This window comes from Mobula hypostoma, chromosome 3, assembly GCF_963921235.1.
Source record: "Mobula hypostoma chromosome 3, sMobHyp1.1, whole genome shotgun sequence".
Taxonomy (NCBI): Eukaryota; Metazoa; Chordata; class Chondrichthyes; order Myliobatiformes; family Myliobatidae; genus Mobula; species Mobula hypostoma.
In genome coordinates this window covers 114,423,079-114,449,173 of record NC_086099.1, presented here as the reverse complement: position 1 = coordinate 114,449,173, position 26,095 = coordinate 114,423,079, and the positions used below count along the sequence as shown (strand labels likewise).

Here is a 26,095-nt window from a genome sequence, read left to right as displayed (position 1 = left end):
ATGATAAGGTAGTTAAAAAAATGTCTGGTGTGTTGGCCCTCATTTGTCAGGGGATTGAATTCAGGAGCCGTGAGGTAATGTTGCCGCTCTGTAAAACCGTGCTTAGACCACACTTAGAATATCATGTTCAGTTCTGGTTGCCTCATTATAGGGTTAATGTGGAACTTTTAGAAACAATGCAGAGGACATTTACCAGAATGCTGCCTGGATTGGAGAGCATGTCTTATGAAGAAAGATTGAGCAAGCATGGCCTTTTTCTTTGGAGTGATGAGAGATGACTTGATAGATGTGGACAAGATGATAAGAGGCCTGGATAGAGTGGACAGCCAGAGACTTTTTCCCAGGATGGAAATGGCGAATAAGAGGGGGCATAATTTTGAGGTGATCAAAGAAAGTATATAGGGGTAAAGTCAGAGGTAAGTTTTATACACAAAAGTGGTGGGTCTGTGGAATGTCTTGCCCAGATAAATTAGGGGACATTAAAGAGACTCTTAGATAGGTACATGGACGTTAGAAAAAATGGAGGACGATGTGAGAGGGAAGGGTTAGATTAATCTTGGAGTAGGTGCTGCTCTCCAGTGCTCGCTCGGTGGAAGAGTAAGTTGGTCCAGGAGATTCTATAGACATGCCATCAGGGTCTTTGGTTGTATATTTTTTCTTTGTAGTTATGTACACTGAAAAAGTAATCATATGTGCTGTGTGTTTTGTGCTGGTGGTAATGTGTCTTACACCTTGGCCCCAGAGGAATTCTGTTTTATTTGGCCATGATTGAATGAAAATTAAACTTGAACTTCAGTTCTAAGGTTGGCACAACATGGTATGCTTCAGGGGCTGTACTGTGCTCTCATGTTCTTTGTTCTATAAAGTGGGCACTTGGAAATGTAGCGAAAGGAAGACGTGGAGGAAAGGAACTGAGTTTGTTTCCATGATAACGATAACTGTTCAAGTTCCAATTTTCCCAGGTACTACCAGAGTGTTTACGACTTGGCCGAAAATATTGGCTTGCGTTACCCAGATGGTCTCACTCCTGAGGAAGCATTGAACCACATCACAGACACGGCAAAGGTAGGAGAGACCAGAAACCCCTGCAAATATTAAACCATCCCAGAATGTTCCTGTGAACATTAAGCCGATCCCAGATTCCCAACCCTCCCCAAGGAGATATGGAATTATTATCCCCCTCACCGGGACCCCCTGGGAACGTTATCCCCCTCCCCCGAGACCCCCTGAGAACGTTATCCCCCTCCCCCGGGACCCCCTGGGAACATTATCCCCCTCCACCAGGACACCCTGGGAACGTTATCCCCCTCCCCCGAGACCCCCGGGAACATTATTCCCCCTCCCCCGAGACCCCCTGGGAACGTTATACCCCTACCCCGAGACCCCCTGGGAATGTTATACTCCTCCCCCGGACCCCTGGGAACATTATCTCCCTCACCGAGGACCTCCTAGGAACGTTATCTCTCTCCCCTGGGAACGTTATCCCCCTCCCCCGGGGCACCCTGGGAACGTTATCCCCCTCCCCTGAGACCCCCTGGGAACGTTATCCCCCTCCCAGGGACACCCTGGGAACGTTACCCCCCTCCCCCAAGACCCCCGGGAACATTATTTCCCCTCCCCCGAGACCCCCTGGGAACGTTAACCCCCTCCCCGGGACCCACTGGGAAGGTTATCCGCCTCCCCCGGGACCTTCTGGGAACGTTACCCCCCTCCCCAGAGACCCCCTGGGAACGTTATACCCCTCCCCCAGGACACCTTGGGAACATTATCCCCCTCCCCCAGGACCCCCTGGGAATGTTATTCCCCCTCCCCCGAGACGCCCTGGGAACGTTATTCCCCCTCCCCCGAGACGCCCTGGGAACGTTATACCCTTCCCCCAGGATACCCTGGGAAAGTTATTCCCCCTCCCCCTGGACCCCCTGGGAACGTTATCCCCCTCCCCCGGGACACCCTGGGAATGTTATCCCCCTCCCCCGATACCCCCTGGGAACATTATCCCTCTCCCCGGGACCTCCTGGGAACATTATTCCCCTACCCGGGACCCCCTGGCAACGTTATCCCCCTCCCGGAGACAGCCCAGAAATAATATACCCCACCTGCAGACCCCCCCCCCGAGAATAATATCCCCCTTTAGGGGATCCCTGGGAATAAAAACACACCTCAGGGACCTCCCCTGGAAATATTATCCCACTTCCAGGGGCCCCTGAATATTATCTCCCTCCCGGGGACCCCCTGGAATATTATCTCCTACCCCGGGACCCTCTGGAATATTATCTCCTACCTGGAGACCCCCTGGAATATTATCTCCTACCCGGAGACCCCCTGGAATATTATCTCCTACCCGGAGACCCCCCGGAATATTATCTCCCTCCCGGGGACCCCCCGGAATATTATCTCCCTCCCGGGGACCCCCCGGAATATTATCTCCCTCCCGGGGACCCCCCGGAATATTATCTCCATCCCGGGGACCCCCTGGAATATTATCTCCCTCCCGGGGATCCCCTGGAATATTATCCACTCCCGGAACCCCCTGGGAATGTTATCCACTCCCAGGGATCTCCCCAGGACTGTTATCACACTTGGGGAACCCTTGGGAATATTATCCCAGTCCCGGACACCTTCCTGGTGGTATTTTTCCCCTCCTGGGATACTATCTTCCTTTCAGGAACCTCCCATGTAAATATGAACCCACTCCTAGTGGCCTTGTCCTCTGTCCACTCTGTGATCGAACTCATTGTGGCTCTATTCTCTCTCAGTCCCTGGCAGACGTGGCCACCCTGGTGGTGAGAACATTGTACCTACAGGCGGGAGGCAATGGCAGCCTGGAGAACATCACGGCCGACCCACAAACAGTAAGACTCTTTCATAAACATGAGATACTGCAGATACTGGACAGCTTCAATTTTCAGAAGGCTTTTGGCACATAAAGCTACTTAAAAAGCTAAGAGCCCTTGGTATTACATGAAAGATACTAGCATGGATTGAAGATTGGCTGATTGGCAGGAGGCAAAGAGTGGGAATGCCGGCCGGTGGTGTAGTGACATCCACACCGGTCTTAGAGATGAGTGGTCCTGGGTTCAAATCCGTCGGCTCCTTGCATTCCATTCGTGCTGGTTTGAGCATCGCGCCGGCAACTCGGCCTCGTAAAACACAGACAAAAATGTCAAAGGAACGGCAAGGTTGCTACAGGGAACAACAGTAACAGAGTGGGAATAAAGGGGGCCTTCTCGGATTGGCTGCTGCTGACTAGTGGTGTTCCTCGGGTTGCTGTTATAGGACCAATTCTTTTCACGTTATATGTCAATGATTTGAATGACAGAATTGATGGCTTTATTGCAAGTTTGTGGATGGTACAGAGATAGGTAGAGGGGCAGGTAGTGTTGAGGTAGCTGGGAGGCTGCAGAAGGACTTGGATAGATTGGGAGTTCGGGCAAAGAAATGGCAGGTGGAATACAGTGTCAGGAAGTGTATGGTCATGCACTTTGGTAGACTGAATAAAACGTAAATTATTTTCTAAATGGAGAGAAAATTCAAAACTCAGAGGTGCAAAGGGACTTGGGAGTCCAATGCAGGATTCCCTAAAGGTTAACTTGAAGGTAGTGGGGAAGGCAAATGCAATCAATGTTAGCATTCATTTTGAAATGATTGGAATATAAGAGCAAGGATGTAATGTTGAGGCTTTATAAAGCACTGGTCAGACTGCATGGAGTATTGTGAGCAGTTTCGGGCCCCTTATCTAAGAAAAAATGTGCTGTCATTGGAGAGGAGGTTCCAAGAATGAAAAGATTAATATATGAGGAGAGTTTGATGACTCTGGGCCTGTACTTGCTGGAGTTTAGAAGAATGAGGGGGTATCTCATTGAAAAGTATCGAAAGCTGAAATGCCTAGATAGAGTGGATGTGGAGAGGATGTTTCCTATAGTGGGGGAGTCTAGGACCGGCGGATACAGATAGAGTGGATGTGGAGAGGATGTTTCCTATAGTGGGGGAGTCTAGGACCGGCAGATACAGATAAAGTGGATGTGGAGAGGATGTTTCCTGTAGTGGGGGAGTCTAGGACCAGAGGACACAGATAGAGTGGATGTGGAGAGGATGTTTCCTATAGTGGGGGAGTCTAGGACCAGAGGACACAGATAGAGTGTGTAGCCCCCGGCCAGACTCAGGGTCGCTCGGCTCGCTGTCGTCTAGGGAAATAGCCCTCAACCCCGCCAAACTGGGTAATTAGTTTGTGTGGATGCTGTGTGATGTACCCCACCCCGCCCAAATAACAGACAATACACAAGATACAATTAAATGATTTACAGTTTATAGATATTACTGGAACTATATAATTAATAGAGAATAAAACATAAAAGGAAAATCAAAGGCACCTCACTTATCAAAGTTCAATCTCTTTGTGCACAAACAGTTGGAGCTCAGGACCCTTCCTCTTCACCCTGCAACCCCTCGGACCACCTCGACTGGTCGCCTGGGACCAACAATGGTGGTCGACCAGACGCTCCACATGAGTCCATCTCCGTCTCCTTGCCGAACACCCTCCTTGGGGTCCGACCCCATTAGCGGACAGCACCTGGTCCATCCTCTGTCTTTCCCTTCCGCCTTCTGCCTCCAAAACCCCGCGCATACAAATCTTCCAGATACACCAAAATCATAACAACTGTCCCAATTGGTTCATAACATCTTCTTATCACCACCTAACCCAAAACAAGCTGCTAGCACAAAAACTTTCTCAGTGTTTAACATAACAAAGAAGCCATTTTAATTAGCCTACGCAGTAACATAAAAGATGAAACCCCCTTACAAGTGGATGATAGGTTCATGATTAGTCAGGGCATCAAAAGTTACGGGGAGAAGGCAGGAGAATCGGGTTGAGAGGGATAATAAATCAGCCATGATGGAATGACAGAGCAGACTCAACAAGCCAAGTGGACTAATTCAGCTCTTGTGTCCCATGGTCTTATGGTTTAACACAGAAATGCCTGAGGAACTTGGGTCAGGCAGCATCTGTGGAATGGTTTAACACAAGTGTTAACATTTCGAGCAGAGACCCTTCATCGGGACTGCCTATTTCAAATGGCTGGTCCATATCGCTCTGGGGGTCTTGGGGAGGGGATTGACTGAACGGATTTTTTTTGGACAGTAATTGGAATCAGCAGCCTCCATACAGGATGGCCTAGAGGCGGTGTGGCACATAGCATAGCGTCCTAACAGCCCAGGGCATTGGACTTCAATTCCTGCATCCTCTGTAAGAAAGTTTGTATGTTCTTCCTCTGTATGTGTGGGTTTCCTCCGGGTGCTCCGGTCTCCTCCGTTCTCTTCAAGTCTCCTCTGTTCTCTTCCAGTCACCTCCGTTCTCCTCCAGTACCTCTTGGCGCTCCGTTCTCCTCGAGTTTCCTCCAGGTGCCCTGGTCTCCCTCCCATGCCAGTCAGGTTAATGGTCATTGTAAATTGTCCTGTGATTAGGCTGAGGTTAAATCGGTGGGTTGCTGGATGGCCTGGAAGAGAGAGACAAAGAGAAAGAAAGAAATGTAATTGACATTTTGGCAGTTACACAGGAATAATGGATGGACAGGGGTTTGAGCTAATGGAGTGGTGTAGAACTGCCCACAACTGCAATTGGACAGGAAGTGCTCGGGAACTGAGGGGCAGATTCTGGTTAGTTTGGGGGATTGGGCAATTTATGAAGGGGGTGGGATGCAAGGAGCAGAAGTGGGGGGAGAGGTGATAGTGCATTGCTGGACAGGTTTGCGCTGCACCTCAGTGAGCTAACGGTGTCTTGAAGAAAGAGCAAGATAGTGACGTTTGGAGAAGGGAGGGAGGAAGACAGGTGTAGGGGTGGGCAGGGAAAGTTTAAAGCAAATTTATTATCAAAGTACATATATGTCACCATATACAACACAGATTCATTTTCTTGCGGGCATACTCAGGAAACACAAAGAAACATGGTTTTTTGTTTTTTGTGTGCCATACTCTGCCAGAGCCTCGGCGACCACTTATTTTTTAAAGTGGTTGTCTTGGAGGAAAGATTCTGTGAGTGGTCCCCCACGTCCTTCTCACAGTGCAGTTTTTTTCTTTACGAGGCCCAGTTGCGAGCTGGACACCCAACCCGGCACGGATGGAAAGCGTGCCCGGGAGCAGCCCGACTGGGTTCGAACTTGGGAGCCTTCGCTCCGGAGTCTGGCGCTGAGGTCACTACGCCACCAGCCGGCACCAAGAATCACTGAAAAAGCTGACAAATACCCAATGTGCAAATACAAAATGAAAATAATAATAATTATTGTCAATACTGTAAGTAACAAATATCAAGAACATGAGATGAAGAGTCCTTGAAAGTGAGTCCATAGTTTGTGGGAACTGTTCAGTGCTGGGGTGAGTGAAGTTATCTCCTCTGGTTCCAGATCCTGTTGGTTGAGGGGTAATAACTGTTCCTGAAGCTGGTCGTATGGGTCCTGAGAGTATGGGTACTCTCTTCCTGATGGCAGCAGTGAGAAGAGAGCCTGGCCTGGGTGGAGGGGGTGCTGCTTTCCTGTGACAGCACTCTGTGTAGATTGGAGTGTGGGAGGATGAGAGCACAGAGGCTGAAACAGTGACGTTGAGAGACAGGCAGGGGTAAGAGATGGACCGCACTGAATGCAGCTGCAGGTGCAAAGGGGCTTGGGAGCCTTGTGAGAATTTCCTAAAAGTTAATTCTCAGGTTTCTGTTGTAGTCCCTGACTCTGTAACCCACTCATACGAGAATATTATACCATCTGCTCTCGGAAGTAAGCAAGGAACAAATTCAGAAATCAGAGGTGCAGGATTCCCCAAAGGTTAATTTGCAGGTTGAGTTCGTGGTAAGAAAGGAAAATGTTAGCATTCATTTTGAAAGAACTGGAATATAAAAGCAAAGGGAAATAAGGAAAACCTTTATTTGTTACACGTACCTTGTCTCAGACAGTGGTTGCATCAAATCAAGTCAGTGAGAATTGTGCTGGGCACACTCCCAACACTGACATAGCGTGCCTACAACTCGCTAACCCCAACTCGTACGTCTTTGAGATGTGGGAGGGATCGGGTCACGGGGAGAACGTACAAACTCCTTACAGTCAGCGGAGGGAATTGAACCCCTATCGTTGATCACTACAGCATTTCACACTCCACACTACTGTGCTGCCGTTACAAGCATGTGATGCTGAGGCTTTATAAGGCTTTGGTCAGACCACATTGAGAGCCGTTTTGGCCTTATTTAAGAAAGGATGTGCTGGCATTGGAGAGGGTTCAGTGGTGATTGACAAGAATTAGATTAGATTAGGTTCAACTTTATTGTCATTGTGCCGAGTACAGATACAAAGCTAAAGAAATGCAGTTAGCGTCTAACCAGAAATGCAAAGAATAGTGTTATTTACAAAATAACCGTGAATAAAAAGTAAGTGCGGGTGCAATACTGCTTAGCGCTGTGATATGAGGTTCAGCAGGGTCACAGCCTCAGGGAAGAAGCTCTTACTGTGCCTGCTGGTGCGGGAGCGGAGGCTCCTGTAGTGCCTGCCGGATGGGAGGAGAGTAAAAAGTCCATGGTTAGGGTGTGATGCATCCTTGATAATGCTTTTCACCCTGCCCAGACTGCGTTTATGGTAGATGTTCTCACTGGTGGGCAATTGGGTGCTGATAATCCACTGGGCAGTTTTCACCACCTGCTGGAGTGCTTTGCGGTCCGATACGGGACAATTGCCATACCACACTGAGATGCAGTTGGTGAGTATGCTCTCAATGGTACAGCAGTAAGAGTCTGTCAGTATCCTGGGACAGAGGTGAGCTTTCCTGATGCTCCACAGGAAATAAAGGCGCTGTTGCGCCTTTCTGATCAGGATGGCGGAGTTCAGGGACCAGGTGAGATCCTCAGAAATGTGGACTCCAAGGAATTTGAAGCTTGATACACACTCCACTACAGCTCCGTTGATGTAGATGGGGACATGAGTGTGGCTCCTAGCATGCCTGAAGTCCACAATGATCTCCTTGGAATTATCCTAGGGTTAACATATGAGGTGTGTTTGATGGCTCTCGGCCTGTACTTGCTGGAGTTTAGAAGAATGGGAGGGAGGAGGATCTCATGGAAACCTATGAAATATTGAAAGGCCTAGATAAAGTTGACGCAGAGAGAATTTTTCCTATAGTGGGCGAATCTACGATCAGAGGGAACAGCCTAAGAATTGAAGGACGTTCCTTTCAAACAGAGATGAGGAGGAATTACTTTCGTCAGAGGGTGGTGAATCGGTGGAATTCATTGCCACAGATGGCTGTGAAGCCCAAGTCATTGGGAATATTTAAAGCAGAGGCTGATAAGTTCTTGTTTAGTCAGGGCATCAAATGTTGCGGGGAGAAGGCAGGAGAATGGGGTAGAGGGGGATAATAAATCAGCCATGATGGAATGGTGGAGCAGACCCAGTGGGCAGAATGGCCTGATTCTGTTCCGATATCTTGTGGAAAGTGTAATTAAAGGGTGTAGAGGGAGTGGGGTTACTCTGAAGATAGAAGCATAGAAACATAGAAAATAGGTGCAGGAGTAGGCCATTCGGCCCTTCAAGCCTGCACTGCCATTCAGTATGATCATGGCTGATCATCCAACTCAGAACCCTGTACCAGCCTTCTCTCCATTCCCCCTGATCCCTTTAGCCACAAGGGCCATATCTAACTCCCTCTTAAATATAACCAATGAACTGGCCTCAACAGTTTGCTGTGGCAGAGAATTCCACAGATTCACCACTCTCTGTGTGAAGAAGTTTTTCCTAACCTCGGTCCTAAAAGGCTTCCCCTCTATCCTCAAACTGTGACCCCTCGTTCTAGACCTCCCCAACATCGGGAACAATCTTCCCGCATCTAGCCTGTCCAATCCCTTCAGGATCTTATACGTTTCAATCAGATCCCCCCTCAATCTTCTAAATTCCAACGAGTACAAGCCCAGTTCATCCAGTCTTTCTTCATATGAAAGTCCTGCCATCCCAGGAATCAATCTGGTGAACCTTCTTTGTACTCCCTCTATGGCAAGGATGTCTTTCCTCAGATTAGGGGACCAAAACTGCACACAATACTCCAGGTGTGGTCTCACCAAGGCCTTGTACAACTGCAGTAGTACCTCCCTGCTCCTGTACTCGAATCCTCTCGCTATAAATGCCAGCATACCGTTCGCCTTTTTCACCGTCTGCTGTACCTGCATGCCCACTTTCAATGACTGGTGTATAATGACACCCAGGTCTCGTTGCACCTCCCCTTAAGATGGTGAGAAGAGTGGAGGTGTTAAAGTAGGTAGGCAGGGAGGACAGAGTGGGATGTTCAAGGGCATGGGTGGAGGGACTGACATTGACCCCACATGTGCATCCTCTCTCCCTCTGCCAGGTGACCCGGATGTTATATGGATTTATAATCAATTGGAATAATTCCTGGTTCCAGTCGATCATCAGCCAGGACCAGAAAGAGCATTTTGAGAGTAAGTATTGTGGTACAGGAGTCGGGAGGGTTTCCCGTCTCCCTGGGGACTGGATGCTGTAGGCGTGAATGTTCCTGAAGGGAGGGGAGGAAAGGTGTTGCTTCGTCACCTGGAGCTGGAGCACGCTGGCAAATAACTCCCAGCACACCCACGAATAACTCCCAGCACACACACGTGTGTTTGTGTGTTCAGTGTCAGTTGTGTGTCTGTGTGTGTTCAGTGTCAGTTGTGTGTCTGTGTGTTCAGTGTCAGTTGTGTATCTGTGTGTGTTCAGTGTCAGTTGTGTGTCTGTGTGTGTTCAGTGTCAGTTGTGTGTGTGTGTTCAGTGTCAGTTGTGTATCTGTGTGTGTTCAGTGTCAGTTGTGTGTCTGTGTGTTCAGTGTCAGTTGTGTGTGTGTGTGTGTTCAGTGTCAGTTGTGTATCTGTGTGTTCAGTGTGAGTTGTGTGTCTGTGTGTGTTCAGTGTCAGTTGTGTGTGTGTGTTCAGTGTCAGTTGTGTATCTGTGTGTGTTCAGTGTCAGTTGTGTGTCTGTGTGTTCAGTGTCAGTTGTGTGTGTGTGTGTGTTCAGTGTCATTTGTGTGTCTGTGTGTGTTCAGTGTGAGTTGTGTATCTGTGTGTGTTCAGTGTCAGTTGTGTATCTGTGTGTGTTCAGTGTGAGTTGTGTGTGTGTGTTCAGTATTAGTTGTGTGTCTGTGTGTGTTCAGTGTGAGTTGTGTGTCTGTGTGTGTTCAGTGTCAGTTGTGTGTCTGTGTGTGTTCAGTGTCAGTTGTGTGTCTGTGTGTTCAGTGTCAGATGTGTGTCTGTGTGTGTTCAGTGTGAGTTGTGTGTCTGTGTGTGTTCAGTGTGAGTTGTGTGTCTGTGTGTGTTCAGTGTGAGTTGTGTGTCTGTGTGTTCAGTGTCAGTAGTGTATCTGTGTGTGTTCAGTGTCATTTGTGTGTCTGTGTGTGTTCAGTGTCAGATGTGTGTCTGTGTGTGTTCAGTGTGAGTTGTGTGTCTGTGTGTGTTCAGTGTGAGTTGTGTGTCTGTGTGTGTTCAGTGTCAGTTGTGTGTCTGTGTGTTCAGTGTCAGTTGTGTGTCTGTGTGTGTTCAGTGTCAGTTGTGTATCTGTGTGTGTTCAGTGTCAGTTGTGTATCTGTGTGTTCAGTGTGAGTTGTGTGTCTGTGTGTGTTCAGTGTCAGTTGTGTGTCTGTGTGTTCAGTGTCAGTTGTGTGTCTGTGTGTGTTCAGTGTCAGTTGTGTGTCTGTGTGTTCAGTGTGAGTTGTGTGCCTGTGTGTTCAGTGTCAGTTGTGTATCTGTGTGTTCAGTGTCAGTTGTGTGTGTGTGTGTTCAGTGTCAGTAGTGTATCTGTGTGTGTTCAGTGTCAGTTATGTGTCTGTGTGTGTTCAGTGTGAGTTGTGTGTCTGTGTGTGTTCAGTGTCAGTTGTGTGTGTGTGTGTGTTCAGTGTCAGTTGTGTGTCTGTGTGTGTTCAGTGTCAGTTGTGTGTCTGTGTGTGTTCAGTGTCAGTTGTGTATCTGTGTGTGTTCAGTGTCAGTTGTGTGTCTGTGTGTTCAGTGTCAGTTGTGTGTCTGTGTGTGTTCAGTGTCAGTTGTGTGTCTGTGTGTTCAGTGTGAGTTGTGTGCCTGTGTGTTCAGTGTCAGTTGTGTATCTGTGTGTTCAGTGTCAGTTGTGTGTGTGTGTGTTCAGTGTCAGTAGTGTATCTGTGTGTGTTCAGTGTCAGTTATGTGTCTGTGTGTGTTCACTGTGAGTTCTGTGTCTGTGTGTGTTCAGTGTCAGTTGTGTGTCTGTGTGTGTTCAGTGTCAGTAGTGTATCTGTGTGTTCAGTGTCAGTTCTGTATCCGTGTGTGTTCAATATCAGTTGTGTATCTGTGTGTGTTCAGTGTCAGTTGTGTATCTGTGTGTGTTCAGTGTGAGTTGTGTGTGTGTGTTCAGTATTAGTTGTGTGTCTGTGTGTGTTCAGTGTGAGTTGTGTGTCTGTGTGTGTTCAGTGTCAGTTGTGTGTCTGTGTGTGTTCAGTGTCAGTTGTGTGTGTGTGTTCAGTGTCAGTTGTGTGTCTGTGTGTGTTCAGTGTCAGTTGTGTGTCTGTGTGTTCAGTGTGAGTTGTGTGCCTGTGTGTTCAGTGTCAGTTGTGTATCTGTGTGTTCAGTGTCAGTTGTGTGTGTGTGTGTTCAGTGTCAGTAGTGTATCTGTGTGTGTTCAGTGTCAGTTATGTGTCTGTGTGTGTTCAGTGTGAGTTGTGTGTCTGTGTGTGTTCAGTGTCAGTTGTGTGTCTGTGTGTGTTCAGTGTCAGTTGTGTATCTGTGTTCAGTGTCAGTTCTGTATCTGTGTGTGTTCAATATCAGTTGTGTATCTGTGTGTGTTCAGTGTCAGTTGTGTATCTTTGTGTGTTCAGTGTGAGTTGTGTGTGTGTGTTCAGTATTAGTTGTGTGTCTGTGTGTGTTCAGTGTGAGTTGTGTGTCTGTGTGTGTTCAGTGTCAGTTGTGTGTCTGTGTGTGTTCAGTGTCAGTTGTGTGTCTGTGTGTTCAGTGTCAGATGTGTGTCTGTGTGTGTTCAGTGTCAGTTGTGTGTGTGTGTGTTCAGTGTCAGTAGTGTATCTGTGTGTGTTCAGTGTCAGTTGTGTGTCTGTGTGTTCAGTGTCAGTTGTGTATCTGTGTGTGTTCAGTGTCAGTTGTGTGTCTGTGTGTTCAGTGTGAGTTGTGTATCTGTGTGTTCAGTGTCAGTTGTGTGTCTGTGTGTTCAGTGTCAGTTGTGTATCTGTGTGTGTTCAGTGTCAGTTGTGTATCTCTGTGTGTTCAGTGTCAGTTGTGTATCTGTGTGTGTTCAGTGTCAGTTGTGTGTCTGTGTGTTCAGTGTCAGTTGTGTATCTGTGTGTGTTCAGTGTCAGTTGTGTATCTGTGTGTTCAGTGTCAGTTGTGTGTCTGTGTGTTCAGTGTCAGTTGTGTATCTGTGTGTGTTCAGTGTCATTTGTGTGTCTGTGTGTGTTCAGTGTCAGATGTGTGTCTGTGTGTGTTCAGTGTCAGTTGTGTGTCTGTGTGTGTTCAGTGTCAGTTGTGTATCTGTATGTGTTCAGTGTGAGTTGTGTGTGTGTGTTCAGTGTCAGTTGTGTGTCTGTGTGTTCAGTGTCAGTTGTGTATCTGTGTGTGTTCAGTGTCAGTTGTGTATCTGTGTGTTCAGTGTCAGTTGTGTGTCTGTATGTGTTCAATGTGAGTTGTGTGTGTGTGTTCAGTGTTAGTTGTGTGTCTGTGTGTGTTCAGTGTCAGTTATGTGTCTGTGTGTTCAGTGTGAGTTGTGTGTCTGTGTGTGTTCAGTGTCAGTTGTGTGTCTGTGTGTGTTCAGTGTCAGTTGTGTATCTGTGTGTTCAGTGTCAGTTCTGTATCTGTGTGTGTTCAATATCAGTTGTGTATCTGTGTGTGTTCAGTGTCAGTTGTGTGTCTGTGTGTTCAGTGTCAGATGTGTGTCTGTGTGTGTTCAGTGTGAGTTGTGTGTCTGTGTGTGTTCAGTGTGAGTTGTGTGTCTGTGTCTGTTCAGTGTCAGTTGTGTGTCTGTGTGTTCAGTGTCAGTAGTGTATCTGTGTGTGTTCAGTGTCATTTGTGTGTCTGTGTGTGTTCAGTGTCAGATGTGTGTCTGTGTGTGTTCAGTGTGAGTTGTGTGTCTGTGTGTGTTCAGTGTGAGTTGTGTGTCTGTGTGTGTTCAGTGTCAGTTGTGTGTCTGTGTGTTCAGTGTCAGTTGTGTGTCTGTGTGTGTTCAGTGTCAGTTGTGTATCTGTGTGTGTTCAGTGTCAGTTGTGTGTCTGTGTGTTCAGTGTCAGTTGTGTGTCTGTGTGTGTTCAGTGTCAGTTGTGTGTCTGTGTGTTCAGTGTGAGTTGTGTGCCTGTGTGTTCAGTGTCAGTTGTGTATCTGTGTGTTCAGTGTCAGTTGTGTGTGTGTGTGTTCAGTGTCAGTAGTGTATCTGTGTGTGTTCAGTGTCAGTTATGTGTCTGTGTGTGTTCAGTGTGAGTTGTGTGCCTGTGTGTTCAGTGTCAGTTGTGTATCTGTGTGTTCAGTGTCAGTTGTGTGTGTGTGTGTTCAGTGTCAGTTGTGTATCTGTGTGTTCAGTGTCAGTTCTGTATCTGTGTGTGTTCAATATCAGTTGTGTATCTGTGTGTGTTCAGTGTCAGTTGTGTATCTGTGTGTGTTCAGTGTGAGTTGTGTGTGTGTGTTCAGTATTAGTTGTGTGTCTGTGTGTGTTCAGTGTGAGTTGTGTGTCTGTGTGTGTTCAGTGTCAGTTGTGTGTCTGTGTGTTCAGTGTCAGTAGTGTATCTGTGTGTGTTCAGTGTCATTTGTGTGTCTGTGTGTGTTCAGTGTCAGATGTGTGTCTGTGTGTGTTCAGTGTGAGTTGTGTGTCTGTGTGTGTTCAGTGTGAGTTGTGTGTGTTCAGTGTCAGTTGTGTGTCTGTGTTCAGTGTCAGTTGTGTGTCTGTGTGTGTTCAGTGTCAGTTGTGTATCTGTGTGTGTTCAGTGTCAGTTGTGTATCTGTGTGTTCAGTGTGAGTTGTGTGTCTGTGTGTGTTCAGTGTCAGTTGTGTGTCTGTGTGTTCAGTGTCAGTTGTGTGTCTGTGTGTGTTCAGTGTCAGTTGTGTGTCTGTGTGTTCAGTGTGAGTTGTGTGCCTGTGTGTTCAGTGTCAGTTGTGTATCTGTGTGTTCAGTGTCAGTTGTGTGTGTGTGTGTTCAGTGTCAGTTGTGTGTCTGTGTGTTCAGTGTCAGTTGTGTATCTGTGTGTGTTCAGTGTCAGTTGTGTATCTGTGTGTTCAGTGTCAGTTGTGTGTCTGTGTGTTCAGTGTCAGTTGTGTATCTGTGTGTGTTCAGTGTCATTTGTGTGTCTGTGTGTGTTCAGTGTCAGATGTGTGTCTGTGTGTGTTCAGTGTCAGTTGTGTGTCTGTGTGTGTTCAGTGTCAGTTGTGTATCTGTATGTGTTCAGTGTGAGTTGTGTGTGTGTGTTCAGTGTCAGTTGTGTGTCTGTGTGTTCAGTGTCAGTTGTGTATCTGTGTGTGTTCAGTGTCAGTTGTGTATCTGTGTGTTCAGTGTCAGTTGTGTGTCTGTATGTGTTCAGTGTGAGTTGTGTGTGTGTGTTCAGTGTTAGTTGTGTGTCTGTGTGTGTTCAGTGTCAGTTATGTGTCTGTGTGTTCAGTGTGAGTTGTGTGTCTGTGTGTGTTCAGTGTCAGTTGTGTGTCTGTGTGTGTTCAGTGTCAGTTGTGTATCTGTGTGTTCAGTGTCAGTTCTGTATCTGTGTGTGTTCAATATCAGTTGTGTATCTGTGTGTGTTCAGTGTCAGTTGTGTGTCTGTGTGTTCAGTGTCAGATGTGTGTCTGTGTGTGTTCAGTGTGAATTGTGTGTCTGTGTGTGTTCAGTGTGAGTTGTGTGTCTGTGTCTGTTCAGTGTCAGTTGTGTGTCTGTGTGTTCAGTGTCAGTAGTGTATCTGTGTGTGTTCAGTGTCATTTGTGTGTCTGTGTGTGTTCAGTGTCAGATGTGTGTCTGTGTGTGTTCAGTGTGAGTTGTGTGTCTGTGTGTGTTCAGTGTGAGTTGTGTGTCTGTGTGTGTTCAGTGTCAGTTGTGTGTCTGTGTGTTCAGTGTCAGTTGTGTGTCTGTGTGTGTTCAGTGTCAGTTGTGTATCTGTGTGTGTTCAGTGTCAGTTGTGTGTCTGTGTGTTCAGTGTCAGTTGTGTGTCTGTGTGTGTTCAGTGTCAGTTGTGTGTCTGTGTGTTCAGTGTGAGTTGTGTGCCTGTGTGTTCAGTGTCAGTTGTGTATCTGTGTGTTCAGTGTCAGTTGTGTGTGTGTGTGTTCAGTGTCAGTAGTGTATCTGTGTGTGTTCAGTGTCAGTTATGTGTCTGTGTGTGTTCAGTGTGAGTTGTGTGCCTGTGTGTTCAGTGTCAGTTGTGTATCTGTGTGTTCAGTGTCAGTTGTGTGTGTGTGTGTTCAGTGTCAGTTGTGTATCTGTGTGTTCAGTGTCAGTTCTGTATCTGTGTGTGTTCAATATCAGTTGTGTATCTGTGTGTGTTCAGTGTCAGTTGTGTATCTGTGTGTGTTCAGTGTGAGTTGTGTGTGTGTGTTCAGTATTAGTTGTGTGTCTGTGTGTGTTCAGTGTGAGTTGTGTGTCTGTGTGTGTTCAGTGTCAGTTGTGTGTCTGTGTGTTCAGTGTCAGTAGTGTATCTGTGTGTGTTCAGTGTCATTTGTGTGTCTGTGTGTGTTCAGTGTCAGATGTGTGTCTGTGTGTGTTCAGTGTGAGTTGTGTGTCTGTGTGTGTTCAGTGTGAGTTGTGTGTGTTCAGTGTCAGTTGTGTGTCTGTGTTCAGTGTCAGTTGTGTGTCTGTGTGTGTTCAGTGTCAGTTGTGTATCTGTGTGTGTTCAGTGTCAGTTGTGTATCTGTGTGTTCAGTGTGAGTTGTGTGTCTGTGTGTGTTCAGTGTCAGTTGTGTGTCTGTGTGTTCAGTGTCAGTTGTGTGTCTGTGTGTGTTCAGTGTCAGTTGTGTGTCTGTGTGTTCAGTGTGAGTTGTGTGCCTGTGTGTTCAGTGTCAGTTGTGTATCTGTGTGTTCAGTGTCAGTTGTGTGTGTGTGTGTTCAGTGTCAGTAGTGTATCTGTGTGTGTTCAGTGTCAGTTATGTGTCTGTGTGTGTTCAGTGTGAGTTGTGTGTCTGTGTGTGTTCAGTGTCAGTTGTGTGTCTGTGTGTGTTCAGTGTCAGTTGTGTATCTGTGTGTTCAGTGTCAGTTCTGTATCTGTGTGTGTTCAATATCAGTTGTGTATCTGTGTGTGTTCAGTGTCAGTTGTGTATCTGTGTGTGTTCAGTGTGAGTTGTGTGTGTGTGTTCAGTATTAGTTGTGTGTCTGTGTGTGTTCAGTGTGAGTTGTGTGTCTGTGTGTGTTCAGTGTCAGTTGTGTGTCTGTGTGTGTTCAGTGTCAGTTGTGTGTCTGTGTGTTCAGTGTCAGTAGTGTATCTGTGTGTGTTCAGTGTCATTTGTGTGTCTGTGTGTGTTCAGTGTCAGATGTGTGTCTGTGTGTGTTCAGTGTGAGTTGTGTGTCTGTGTGTGTTCAGTGTGAGTTGTGTGTCTGTGTGTGTTCAGTGTCAGTTGTGTGTGTGTGTTCAGTGTCAGTTGTGTGTCTGTGTGTTCAGTGTCAGTTGTGTGTCTGTGTGTTCAGTGTCAGTTGTGTATCTGTGTGTGTTCAGTGTCAGTTGTGTATCTGTGTGTTCAGTGTGAGTTGTGTGTCTGTGTGTGTTCAGTGTCAGTTGTGTGTCTGTGTGTTCAGTGTCAGTTGTGTGTCTGTGTGTGTTCAGTGTCAGTTGTGTGTCTGTGTGTTCAGTGTCAGTTGTGTATCTGTGTGTGTTCAGTGTCAGTTGTGTATCTGTGTGTGTTCAGTGTCAGTTGTGTGTCTGTGTGTTCAGTGTCAGTTGTGTATCTGTGTGTGTTCAGTGTCAGTTGTGTATCTGTGTGTTCAGTGTCAGTTGTGTGTCTGTGTGTTCAGTGTCAGTTGTGTGTCTGTGTGTTCAGTGTCAGTTGTGTATCTGTGTGTTCAGTGTCAGTTGTGTGTCTGTGTGTTCAGTGTCAGTTGTGTATCTGTGTGTTCAGTGTCAGTTGTGTGTCTGTGTGTTCAGTGTCAGTTGTGTATCTGTGTGTGTTCAGTGTCAGTTGTGTATCTGTGTGTGTTCAGTGTCAGTTGTGTGTCTGTGTGTTCAGTGTCAGTTGTGTGTCTGTGTGTGTTCAGTGTCAGTTGTGTGTCTGTGTGTTCAGTGTGAGTTGTGTATCTGTGTGTTCAGTGTCAGTTGTGTATCTGTGTGTGTTCAGTGTCGTGTTCAGTGTCAGTTGTGTGTGTGTGTGTAGGTGTTCTTATTCTTTAATATAACCATATAACAATTACAGCACGGAAACAGGCCATCTTGGCCCTTCTAGTCCGTGCCAAACTCTTACCCTATCCTATTTCCACCGACCTGCACTCAGCCCATAACCCTCCATTCCTTTCCTGTCCATATATCTATCCAATTTAACTTTAAACGACAACATCGAACCTGCCTCAACCATTTCTGCTGGAAGCTCGTTCCACACAGCTACCACTCTCTGAGTAAAGAAGTTCCCCCTCATGTTACCCCAAAACTTTTGTCCTCTAATTCTCAACCCATGCCCTCTTGTTTGAATCTTCCCAACTCTCAATGGAAAAAGTCTAACCACGTCAACTCTATCAAGCCCCCTCATAATTTTAAACACCTCTATCAGGTCTCCCCTCAACCTTCTATGCTCCAAAGAATGAAGACCTAACTTGTTCAACCTTTCTCTGTAACTTAGGAGATGAAACCCAGGCAACATTTTAGTAAACCTCCTCTGTACTCTCTCAATTTTATTGACATCTTTCCTATAATTCGGTGACCAGAACTGTACACAATACTCCAAATTCGGCCTCACCAATGCCTTATACAAATTCAACATTACATCCCAACTCCTTTACTCAATGCTCTGATTAATAAAGGCCAGCATACCAAAAGCTTTCTTCACCACCCTATCCACATGAGATTTCATCTTCAGGGAACTATGCACCATTATTCCTGGATCCTTCTGTTCTAAAACATTCTTCAATGCCCTACCATTTACTATGTATGTCCTATTTTGATTAGTTCTACCAAAATGTAGCACCTCACATTTTTCAGCATTAAACTGCATCTGCCATCTTCCTGCCTGGTGTGAGTTGTGTGTGTGTGTGTGTGTGTGTGTGTGTGTGTGTGTGTGTGTGTGTGTGTGTGTGTGTGTTCAGTGTCAGTTGTGTGTGTGTGTGTGTGTGTGTGTTCAGTGTCAGTTGTGTGTGTGTGTGTGTGTGTGTTCAGTGTCAGTTGTATGTGTGTGTGTTCGGTGTCAGTTGTGTGTGTGTGTGTTCAGTGTCAGTTGTGTGTGTGTTCAGTGTCAGTTGTATGTCTGTGTAGGTGTTCAGTATGAGTTATGTGTCTGTGTATTTGTGTGTTCATTGTCAGTTGTGTGCACGTGTGGGTTGTGTGTCAGTGAAATCTGTGTCTGCACTCAGCAGCAGCCACCTTCAGAGACTGGGCTCTGCCTGTCCACAGTAACACCGAGACTCGCTGTAACCCCCTCACCCCACAGCTCTCATCTCTACCCAAAACACTGTACCTCCAAATTAATCCTCTCTGCCCCTCCCTCTGCCCATTCTTCCTCCTCCTACCCTCACCCACTACATCCACAACCCCTCGTGCTCTTCCTAATCCCCACGCACAAATATGTCCTCCCCATTGACTCCTCGTCATCCCCTCAACCCCCATACCTTTCCTCTACCCACTTTCCCACCTACTCCTCTCCCATTCCGCCCTCCTCTCCCATTCCAAGCTCTTTGCTTCATCTCTCCCATCCCATCTCCATCCCCTCTCTCCCGCCCCGTCCCCTCCCCTCTCTCCCGCCCGTCCCCTCCCCTCTCTCCCGCTCCGTCCCCTCCCCTCTCTCCTGTCCCATCCCCTACCCCCTCTCACGTCCCCTCCCCTACCCCCTCTCACGTCCCCTCCCCTCCCCTCTCTCCCGTCCCATCCCCTCCCCTCTCTCCCGTCCCATCCCCTCCCCTCTCTCCCGTCCCATCCCCTCCCCTCTCTCCCGTCCCATCCCCTCCCCTCTCTCCCGTCCCATCCCCTCCCCTCTCTTCCGTCCCATCCCCTCCCCTCTCTCCCGTCCCATCCCCTCCCCTCTCTCCCGTCCCATCCCTTCCCCTCTCTCCCGTCCCATCCCCTCCCCTCTCTCCCGTCCCATCTCCTCCCCTCTCTCCCATCCCATCTCCTCCCCTCTCTCCCGCCCCATCCCCTCCCATCTCTCCCGTCCCCTCCCCTCCCTTCTCTCCCGTCCCCTCCCCTCCCTTCTCTCCCGTCCCCTCCACTACCCTCTCTCCCGTCCCATCTCCTCCCCTCTCTCCCATCCCCTCCCCTCTCTCCCATCCCCTCCCCTCTCTCCCGTCCCATCTCCATCCCATCTCTCCCGTCCCATCTCCTCCCCTCTCTCCCGTCCCATCCCCTCCCCTCTCTCCCGTCCCATCTCCTCCCCTCTCTCCTGTCCCATCTCCTCCCCTCTCTCCTGTCCCATCTCCTCCCCTCTCTCCCGTCCCATCCCCTCCCCTCTCTCCCGTCCCATCCCCTCCCCCTCCCCTCTCTCCCGTCCCATCCCCTCCCCTCTCTCCCGTCCCATCCCCTCCCCCTCCCCTCTCTCCCGTCCCATCCCCTCCCCCTCCTCTCTCTTCCATCCCATCTCCTCCCCTCTCTCCCGTCCCATCCCCTCTCTCCGGTCCCATCTCCATCCCATCTCTCCGGTCCCATCTCCATCTCATCTCTCCCGTCCCATCCCCTCCCTCCCTCACCTCCCCCTCACCCACCCACTCCCACCCACCAATCCCTTTCTCCCTCCACAGAGCAGGACCACATCTCCTACTACGTCTCAGTGAATGAGCCCACCTTCTCGACCAGGCTGGTGCACTTCGTCCTCACCAACCTTACCGGGTACCTCACCAACTTCACCGAGGAGGAGTGCCGGCACACTGATCCCAAATCCGAGGTGAGTACCTCTCCATCTTCCATGCATCATGTCCCTGTCGCGCTCTCCGTCTGCAGCTCCCCCGCCTCCGGCCAGCCCCCGTTCTCAGCTCTCCGCGTCCACCACTGCCGTCCGTCCAGCCAGCTTCATCCTCTCTTGTTTCCCGCCCGCAGTTGTTCGATTACGTCTGGGTGCAGGGCTGGCGGGCAGAGAACGCGAGTGACCCCACCCCACGCTGTGTGCGCACCCACGTCTGGCTGAAACGAGCCCGCTCCCCGGCCTTTGAGCTGCATGACTGGGCTTCCACTGAGTACTCCACCTGGACGGAGAGCCGCTGGCAGAAGATTGGTGCCCGCATCTTCCTGGTGGCCAGCCGGGAGCTGGAGGTGGGTCCCCCCCTTCCGCCGCTTCCCCCTTCACCCGCTTCCTCCTCCCCCCTTCCCCCCCACTCCCCCCCTTTCCAGTTTCCCAACAACCCCCTGCTCCACTGGTTTTGTCTCTCCCAGGACAAGCGCTGAAGAGCAGGCTGCACGCCACTGATGATTCTGAGGGGGGATGGCTGCACAGTAATGTGATGGTTGGCAGAACACGATTGTGGTTCAGTTCCCGCTGCTGTCTGTCAGGAGTCTAAGGTCTCCCTGTGACCGTCTGGGTTCTGTCTGGATTCTGCAGTTTCCTCCCATGGACTGGAGATGTAAAAGTTCGGCTTAGTGGGTTGTGGGCATGCGATGTTGGTGCTGGACGCACAGTACCAATCTTTATCATCCTGAGCCAGGCTCCCGATGCCAGTCTTTATCAATAGACAATAGGTGCAGGAGTAGGCCATTCGGCCCTTCAAGCCAGCACCACCATTCACTGTGATCATGGCTGATCATCCACAATCAGTATCCAGTTCCTGCCTTATCCCCATAACCTCTGATTCCGCTATCTTTAAGAGCTCTGTCTAACTCTTTCTTGAAAGCATCCAGAGACTTGTCCTCCACTGCCTTCTGGGGCAGAGCATTCCACATATCCACCACTCTCTGGGTGAAAAAGTTTTTCCTCAACTCCGTTCTAAATGGCCTACCCCTTATTCTTAAACTGTAGCCTCTGGTTCTGGACTCACCCATCAGTGGGAGCATGCTTCCTGCCTGCAGCGTGTCCAATCCCTTAATAATCTTATATGTTTTAATCAGATCCCCTCTCATCCTTCTAAATTCCAGAGTATACAAGCCCAGTCGCTCCAATCTTTCAACATATGACAGTCCCGCCATCCTGGGAATTAACCTTGTGAACCTACATTGCACTCTCTCAATAGCAAGAATGTCCTTCCTCAAATTTGGAGACCAAAACTGCACACAATACTCCAGGTGTGGTCTCTCCAGGGCCCTGTCCAACTGCAGAAGGACCTCTTTGCTCCTATACTCAATTCCCCTTATTATGAAGGCCAGCATGCCATTAGCTTTCTTCACTGCCTGCTGTACCTGCATGCTGCTTTCAGTGACTGATGTACAAGAACACCTAGATCTCGTTGTGCTTCCCCTTTTCCTAACTTGACTTGATTTAGATAATAATCTGCCTTCCTGTTCTTACCACCAAAGTGGATAACCTCACATTTATCCACATTAAACTGCGTCTGCCATGTATCCGCCCACTCACCAAGTCACCCTGCAAGTCACTGTCCAAGTCACCCTGCATTCTCATAACATCCTCCTCACATTTCACACTGCCACCCAGCTTTGTGTCATCCACAAATTTGCTAATGTTACTTTTAATCCCTTCAGCTAAATCATTAATATATATTGTAAACAGCTGCGGTCCCAGCACTGAACCCTGTGGTACCCCACTGGTCACTGCCTGCCATTCCGAAAGGGACCCGTTAATCACTACTCTTTGTTTCCTGTCAGCCAGCCAATTTTCAATCCATGTCAGTACTCTGCCCCCATTACCATGTGCCCTGATTTTACCCACTAATCTCCTATGTGGGACTTTAGAAAAGGCTTTCTGAAAGTTCAGGTACACGACATCCGCTGGCTCTCCCTTGTCCATTTTCATAGTTACATCCTCAAAAAATTCCAGAAGATTAGTCAAGCACGATTTCCCCTTCATAAATCCATGCTGACTCGGACCGATCCTGTTACTGCTATCCAGATGTGTCGTAATTTCATCTTTTATAATTGGACTCCAGCATCTTTCCCACCACCAACGTCAGGCTAACCGGGTCTATAATTCCCTGTTTTCTCTCTCCCTCCTTTCTTGAAAAGTGGGACAACATTAGCCACCCTCCAATCCACAGGAACTGATCCTGAGTCTATAGAACATTGGAAAATGATTACCAATGCGTCCACAATTTCTAAAGCCACCTCCTTAAGTACCCTGGGATGCAGACCATCAGGTCCCAGAGACTTATCAGCCTTCAGACCCAAGTCTATCCAACACCATTTCCTGCCTAATATAAATTTCCTTCAGTTCATCCATTACCCTAGGTCCTTTGGCCACTATTATATCTGGGAGATTGCTTGCGTCTTCCCTAGTGAAGACAGATCCAAAGTACCTGTTCAACTTGTCTGCCACTTCCTTGTTCCCCATAATAAATTCACCCGTTTCTGTCTTCAAGGGCCCAATTTTGGTCTTAACATTTTTTTTTCCTTTTCACATACCTAAAGAAGCTTTTACTATCCTCCTTTATATTCTTGGCTAGTTTACCTTCGTACCTCATTTTTTCTCCACGTATTGCCCTTCTAGTTATCTTCTGTTGCTCTTTAAAAGTTTCCCAATCCTCTGGCTTCCCACTCACCTTTGATATGTTATACTTCATCTCTTTTAATTTTATACTGTCCATTACTTCCCTTGTCAGCCACGGCCTCCCCTTACTCCCCTTAGGATCTTTCTTCCTCTTTGGAACAAACTGATCCTGCACCTTCTGTATTATTCCCAGAAACACTTGCCATTGCTGTTCCACTGTCATCCCTGCTAGGGTATTTATTGTTCCATTGAACTTTGGCCAGCTCCTCCCTCATAGTACCATAGTTCCCTTTGTTCAACTGTAATACGGACACTTCCGTGTTTCCCTTCTCCCTCTCAAATTATAGATTAAAACTTATCATATTATGGTCACTACCTCCTAGTGGCTCCTTTACCTCGAGGTCCCTGATCAAATCTGGTTCATTGCACAACACTAAATCTAGAATTGCGTTCTCTCTGGTAGGCTCCAGTACAAGCTGTTCTAAGAATCCACCTCGGAGGGACTCTACAAACTCCCTTTCTTGGGGTCCAGTACCAGCCTGATTCCTCCAGTCTACCTGCATGTTGAAATCCCCCATAACAACTGTAGCATTACCTTTGTGACATGCCAACTTTAACTCTTGATTCAACTTACACCCTACATCCAGACTACTGTTTGGTGGCCTGTAGATAACTCCCATTAGGGTCTTTCTACCCTTAGAATTTCTCAGTTCTATCCATACTGACTCTACGTCTCCTGATTCTATGTCCCCCTCGCAAGGGACTGAATATCATTCCTCACGAACAGAGCCACCCCACCCCCTCTGCCCATCAGTCTGTCCTTTCGATAGGACGTATACCCTTGAATATTCATTTCCCAGGCCCTGTCCACTTGAAGCCATGTCTCTGTTATTCCCACAACATCATACTTACCAATTTCCAACTGTGCCTCAAGCTCATCCACTTTATTTCTGATACTCCGTGCATTCATATATAATACTTTTAATTCATTACTCCCCTCAACTCCCATATCAATTCCTATTTCACTTGGCCATACTGTACGATTCCTTCTTGAACTTTCTGCTCTGTTGATTCTGCTGTCATTCTTAACTTTTCTTATTCTCACTTTTCCTTTATCTCCATCCTTATGTTTCCAGTTCGTACCCCCCCCCCAACTACTTTGTTTAAACACACCCGTGTTGCAGAGGCAAACCTGCCTGCCAGAATGCTGGTGCCCAGTTTATTAAGGTGCAACCCATCCCTTTTGTACAATTCATCCTTACCCCGAAACATACCCCAGTGGTCCAAGAATGTAAATCCTTGCTTCCTGCACCAGTTCCTCAGCCACACATTCAGATCCATTATCTCCCTGTTCTTGACCACTCCAGCACGGGGAACTGGAAGCAAACCGGAGATAACCACCCTGGAAGTCCTGCTTTTCAGCCTTCTTCTGAGTTCTCTGAAGTCGCGCTGTAGAATGTCTTTCCTCTTCTTCCCCACGTCATCTGTGCCAACATGCACCACCACTTCCGGATGTTCACCCTCACACTTGAGGATTCCCTGTAATCGGTCCGTGACATCCTGGATCCCGGCACCAGGGAGGCAACACACCATCCTTAAATCTTGCCTGTTGCCACAGAAACCCCTTTCTGTACGTCTCACTATGGAGTCCCCTACTACCACGGCTCTGCCTGACGTCTGTCTCCTCGGCTTTGCCTCAGTGCCAATTGTTGACTCGCAGACCCGTCCGCCTCTCAGACTGGCACTGTCTTCTGTCCCAACAGCTTCCAAGAGGGAGAACCTGTTTACGAGAGGCACATCTCCCGGGGTCTTCTGTACTTCAAGCATCCTTTCCTTGCTCATCGTCGCCCCCCTTCTCTCTTCCGGTATCCTGGGTGTAACGACCTCACTGTAGGTCCTGTCCAGAAAACTCTCGTTCTCCCAGATGAGCCTGAGGTCATCCAGTTCCTTCTCCAGTGCTGCAACATGGTCCTTCAGAAGCTGAATCTGGGCACATTTTCCACAGTTGTAGGAGCCAGGGGCACCATTAGTGTCTGTGACCTCTCACATCATGCACGCTGCACACTGAATCAGCCTAGCGGTCATTTCCTCACCACTTCTCCCCCTCTTCAACTGGCGTAGTCTCCTCGCCGAAAACATCCTGTGCCAGGCTCCCGATGCCAATCTCTACCATCCTGTGCCAGGCTCCTGATGCCAGTCTTTAGCAGTATACTAACTGCTCAGTCACCGTGCCGCACAAAGTGGTCGGGATACCTGCATTTCGGGGCACTACAATTGCCCGGAGCTCTGGTGTTCAATTTAAAATTGAATTTCTTATCAAAGTCCATGAGATTTGTTTCATTTCTGAAAATTAATTTTGATGATATCCGGGGTTGAGTTGGAGGGCCTGTGGGTGACAGTACAATGTCTGGGGCAGTCTCGTTGAAGTACAAGATCTGCTGTTGCCTTGGTCAATGTGAGAGGAGGCTCCCGTACAGTCGAGAGGGGCCGAATGGCAGTCCCTCAGTCCTGAGCGCATTGGAGATGGTGTTGAACATCGTTGCTAAACTTCCTTCCCTTCCCTTCCCTTCCCTGCAGATCATCACGCTGGTGACCGGGGTTGCTGTGCTCCTCGTCTCAATGGTCCTCATCTACTTCCTCAACGCCAAGTCCAACGTGCTCTTCTCCGGACCCCGGGAGCAGAGCTCGGTCACTTACTGATCGAGGGCAGTGAGGGGAACAGACAGAATAGTGAGGAGGGAGTTATTGTAATGGTGGGTGGATGAGGGAGAGCGTGGGTGTGTTTGTGTGCGTGTGTGTTCAGAGAGGGAGAGAATGGTGAGGAGGGAGTTATTGTAATGGTGGGGGAGTGGGTGGGTGTATGAGGGGGAGCGTGGGTGTGTTTGTGTGTGTGTGCGTGTGTGTTCAGAGAGGGAGAGAATGGTGAGGAGGGAGTTATTGTAATGGTGGGGGGGTGGGTGTATGAGGGGGAGCGTGGGTGTGTTTGTGTGTGTGTGTGTTCAGAGAGGGAGAGAATGGTGAGGAGGGAGTTATTGTAATGGTGGGGGAGTGGGTGGGTGTATGAGGGGGAGCGTGGGTGTGTGTGTGTGTGTTCAGAGAGGGAGAGAATGGCATTGAGAGTGAGGAAGGAGTTATTGTAATGGTGGGGGAGTGGGTGGGTGTATGAGGGGGAGCGTGGGTGTGTTTGTGTGTGTGTGTGTGTGTTCAGAGAGGGAGAGAATGGTGAGGAGGGAGTTATTGTAATGGTGGGGGAGTGGGTGGGTGTATGAGGGGGAGCGTGGGTGTGTTTGTGTGTGTGTGTGTGTTCAGAGAGGGAGAGAATGGTGAGGAGGGAGTTATTGTAATGGTGGGGGAGTGGGTGGGTGTATGAGGGGGAGCGTGGGT

The 26,095-nt window shown here is 48.4% G+C and overlaps 1 protein-coding gene across 1 annotated transcript; it reads left to right on the top strand.

Moving 5' to 3' along the window:
- Positions 1–25,592, top strand: ncstn (nicastrin). The gene is made up of 7 exons (XM_063042471.1): positions 1–8; positions 963–1,065; positions 2,757–2,852; positions 9,370–9,460; positions 19,866–20,008; positions 20,161–20,373; positions 25,289–25,592. The coding sequence occupies exons 1-7, from the start codon at positions 1–3 to the stop codon at positions 25,409–25,411; spliced, it is 777 nt and encodes a 258-aa protein (XP_062898541.1). The 3' UTR covers positions 25,412–25,592.
- The last annotated feature ends 503 nt before the right edge of the window (positions 25,593–26,095 follow it).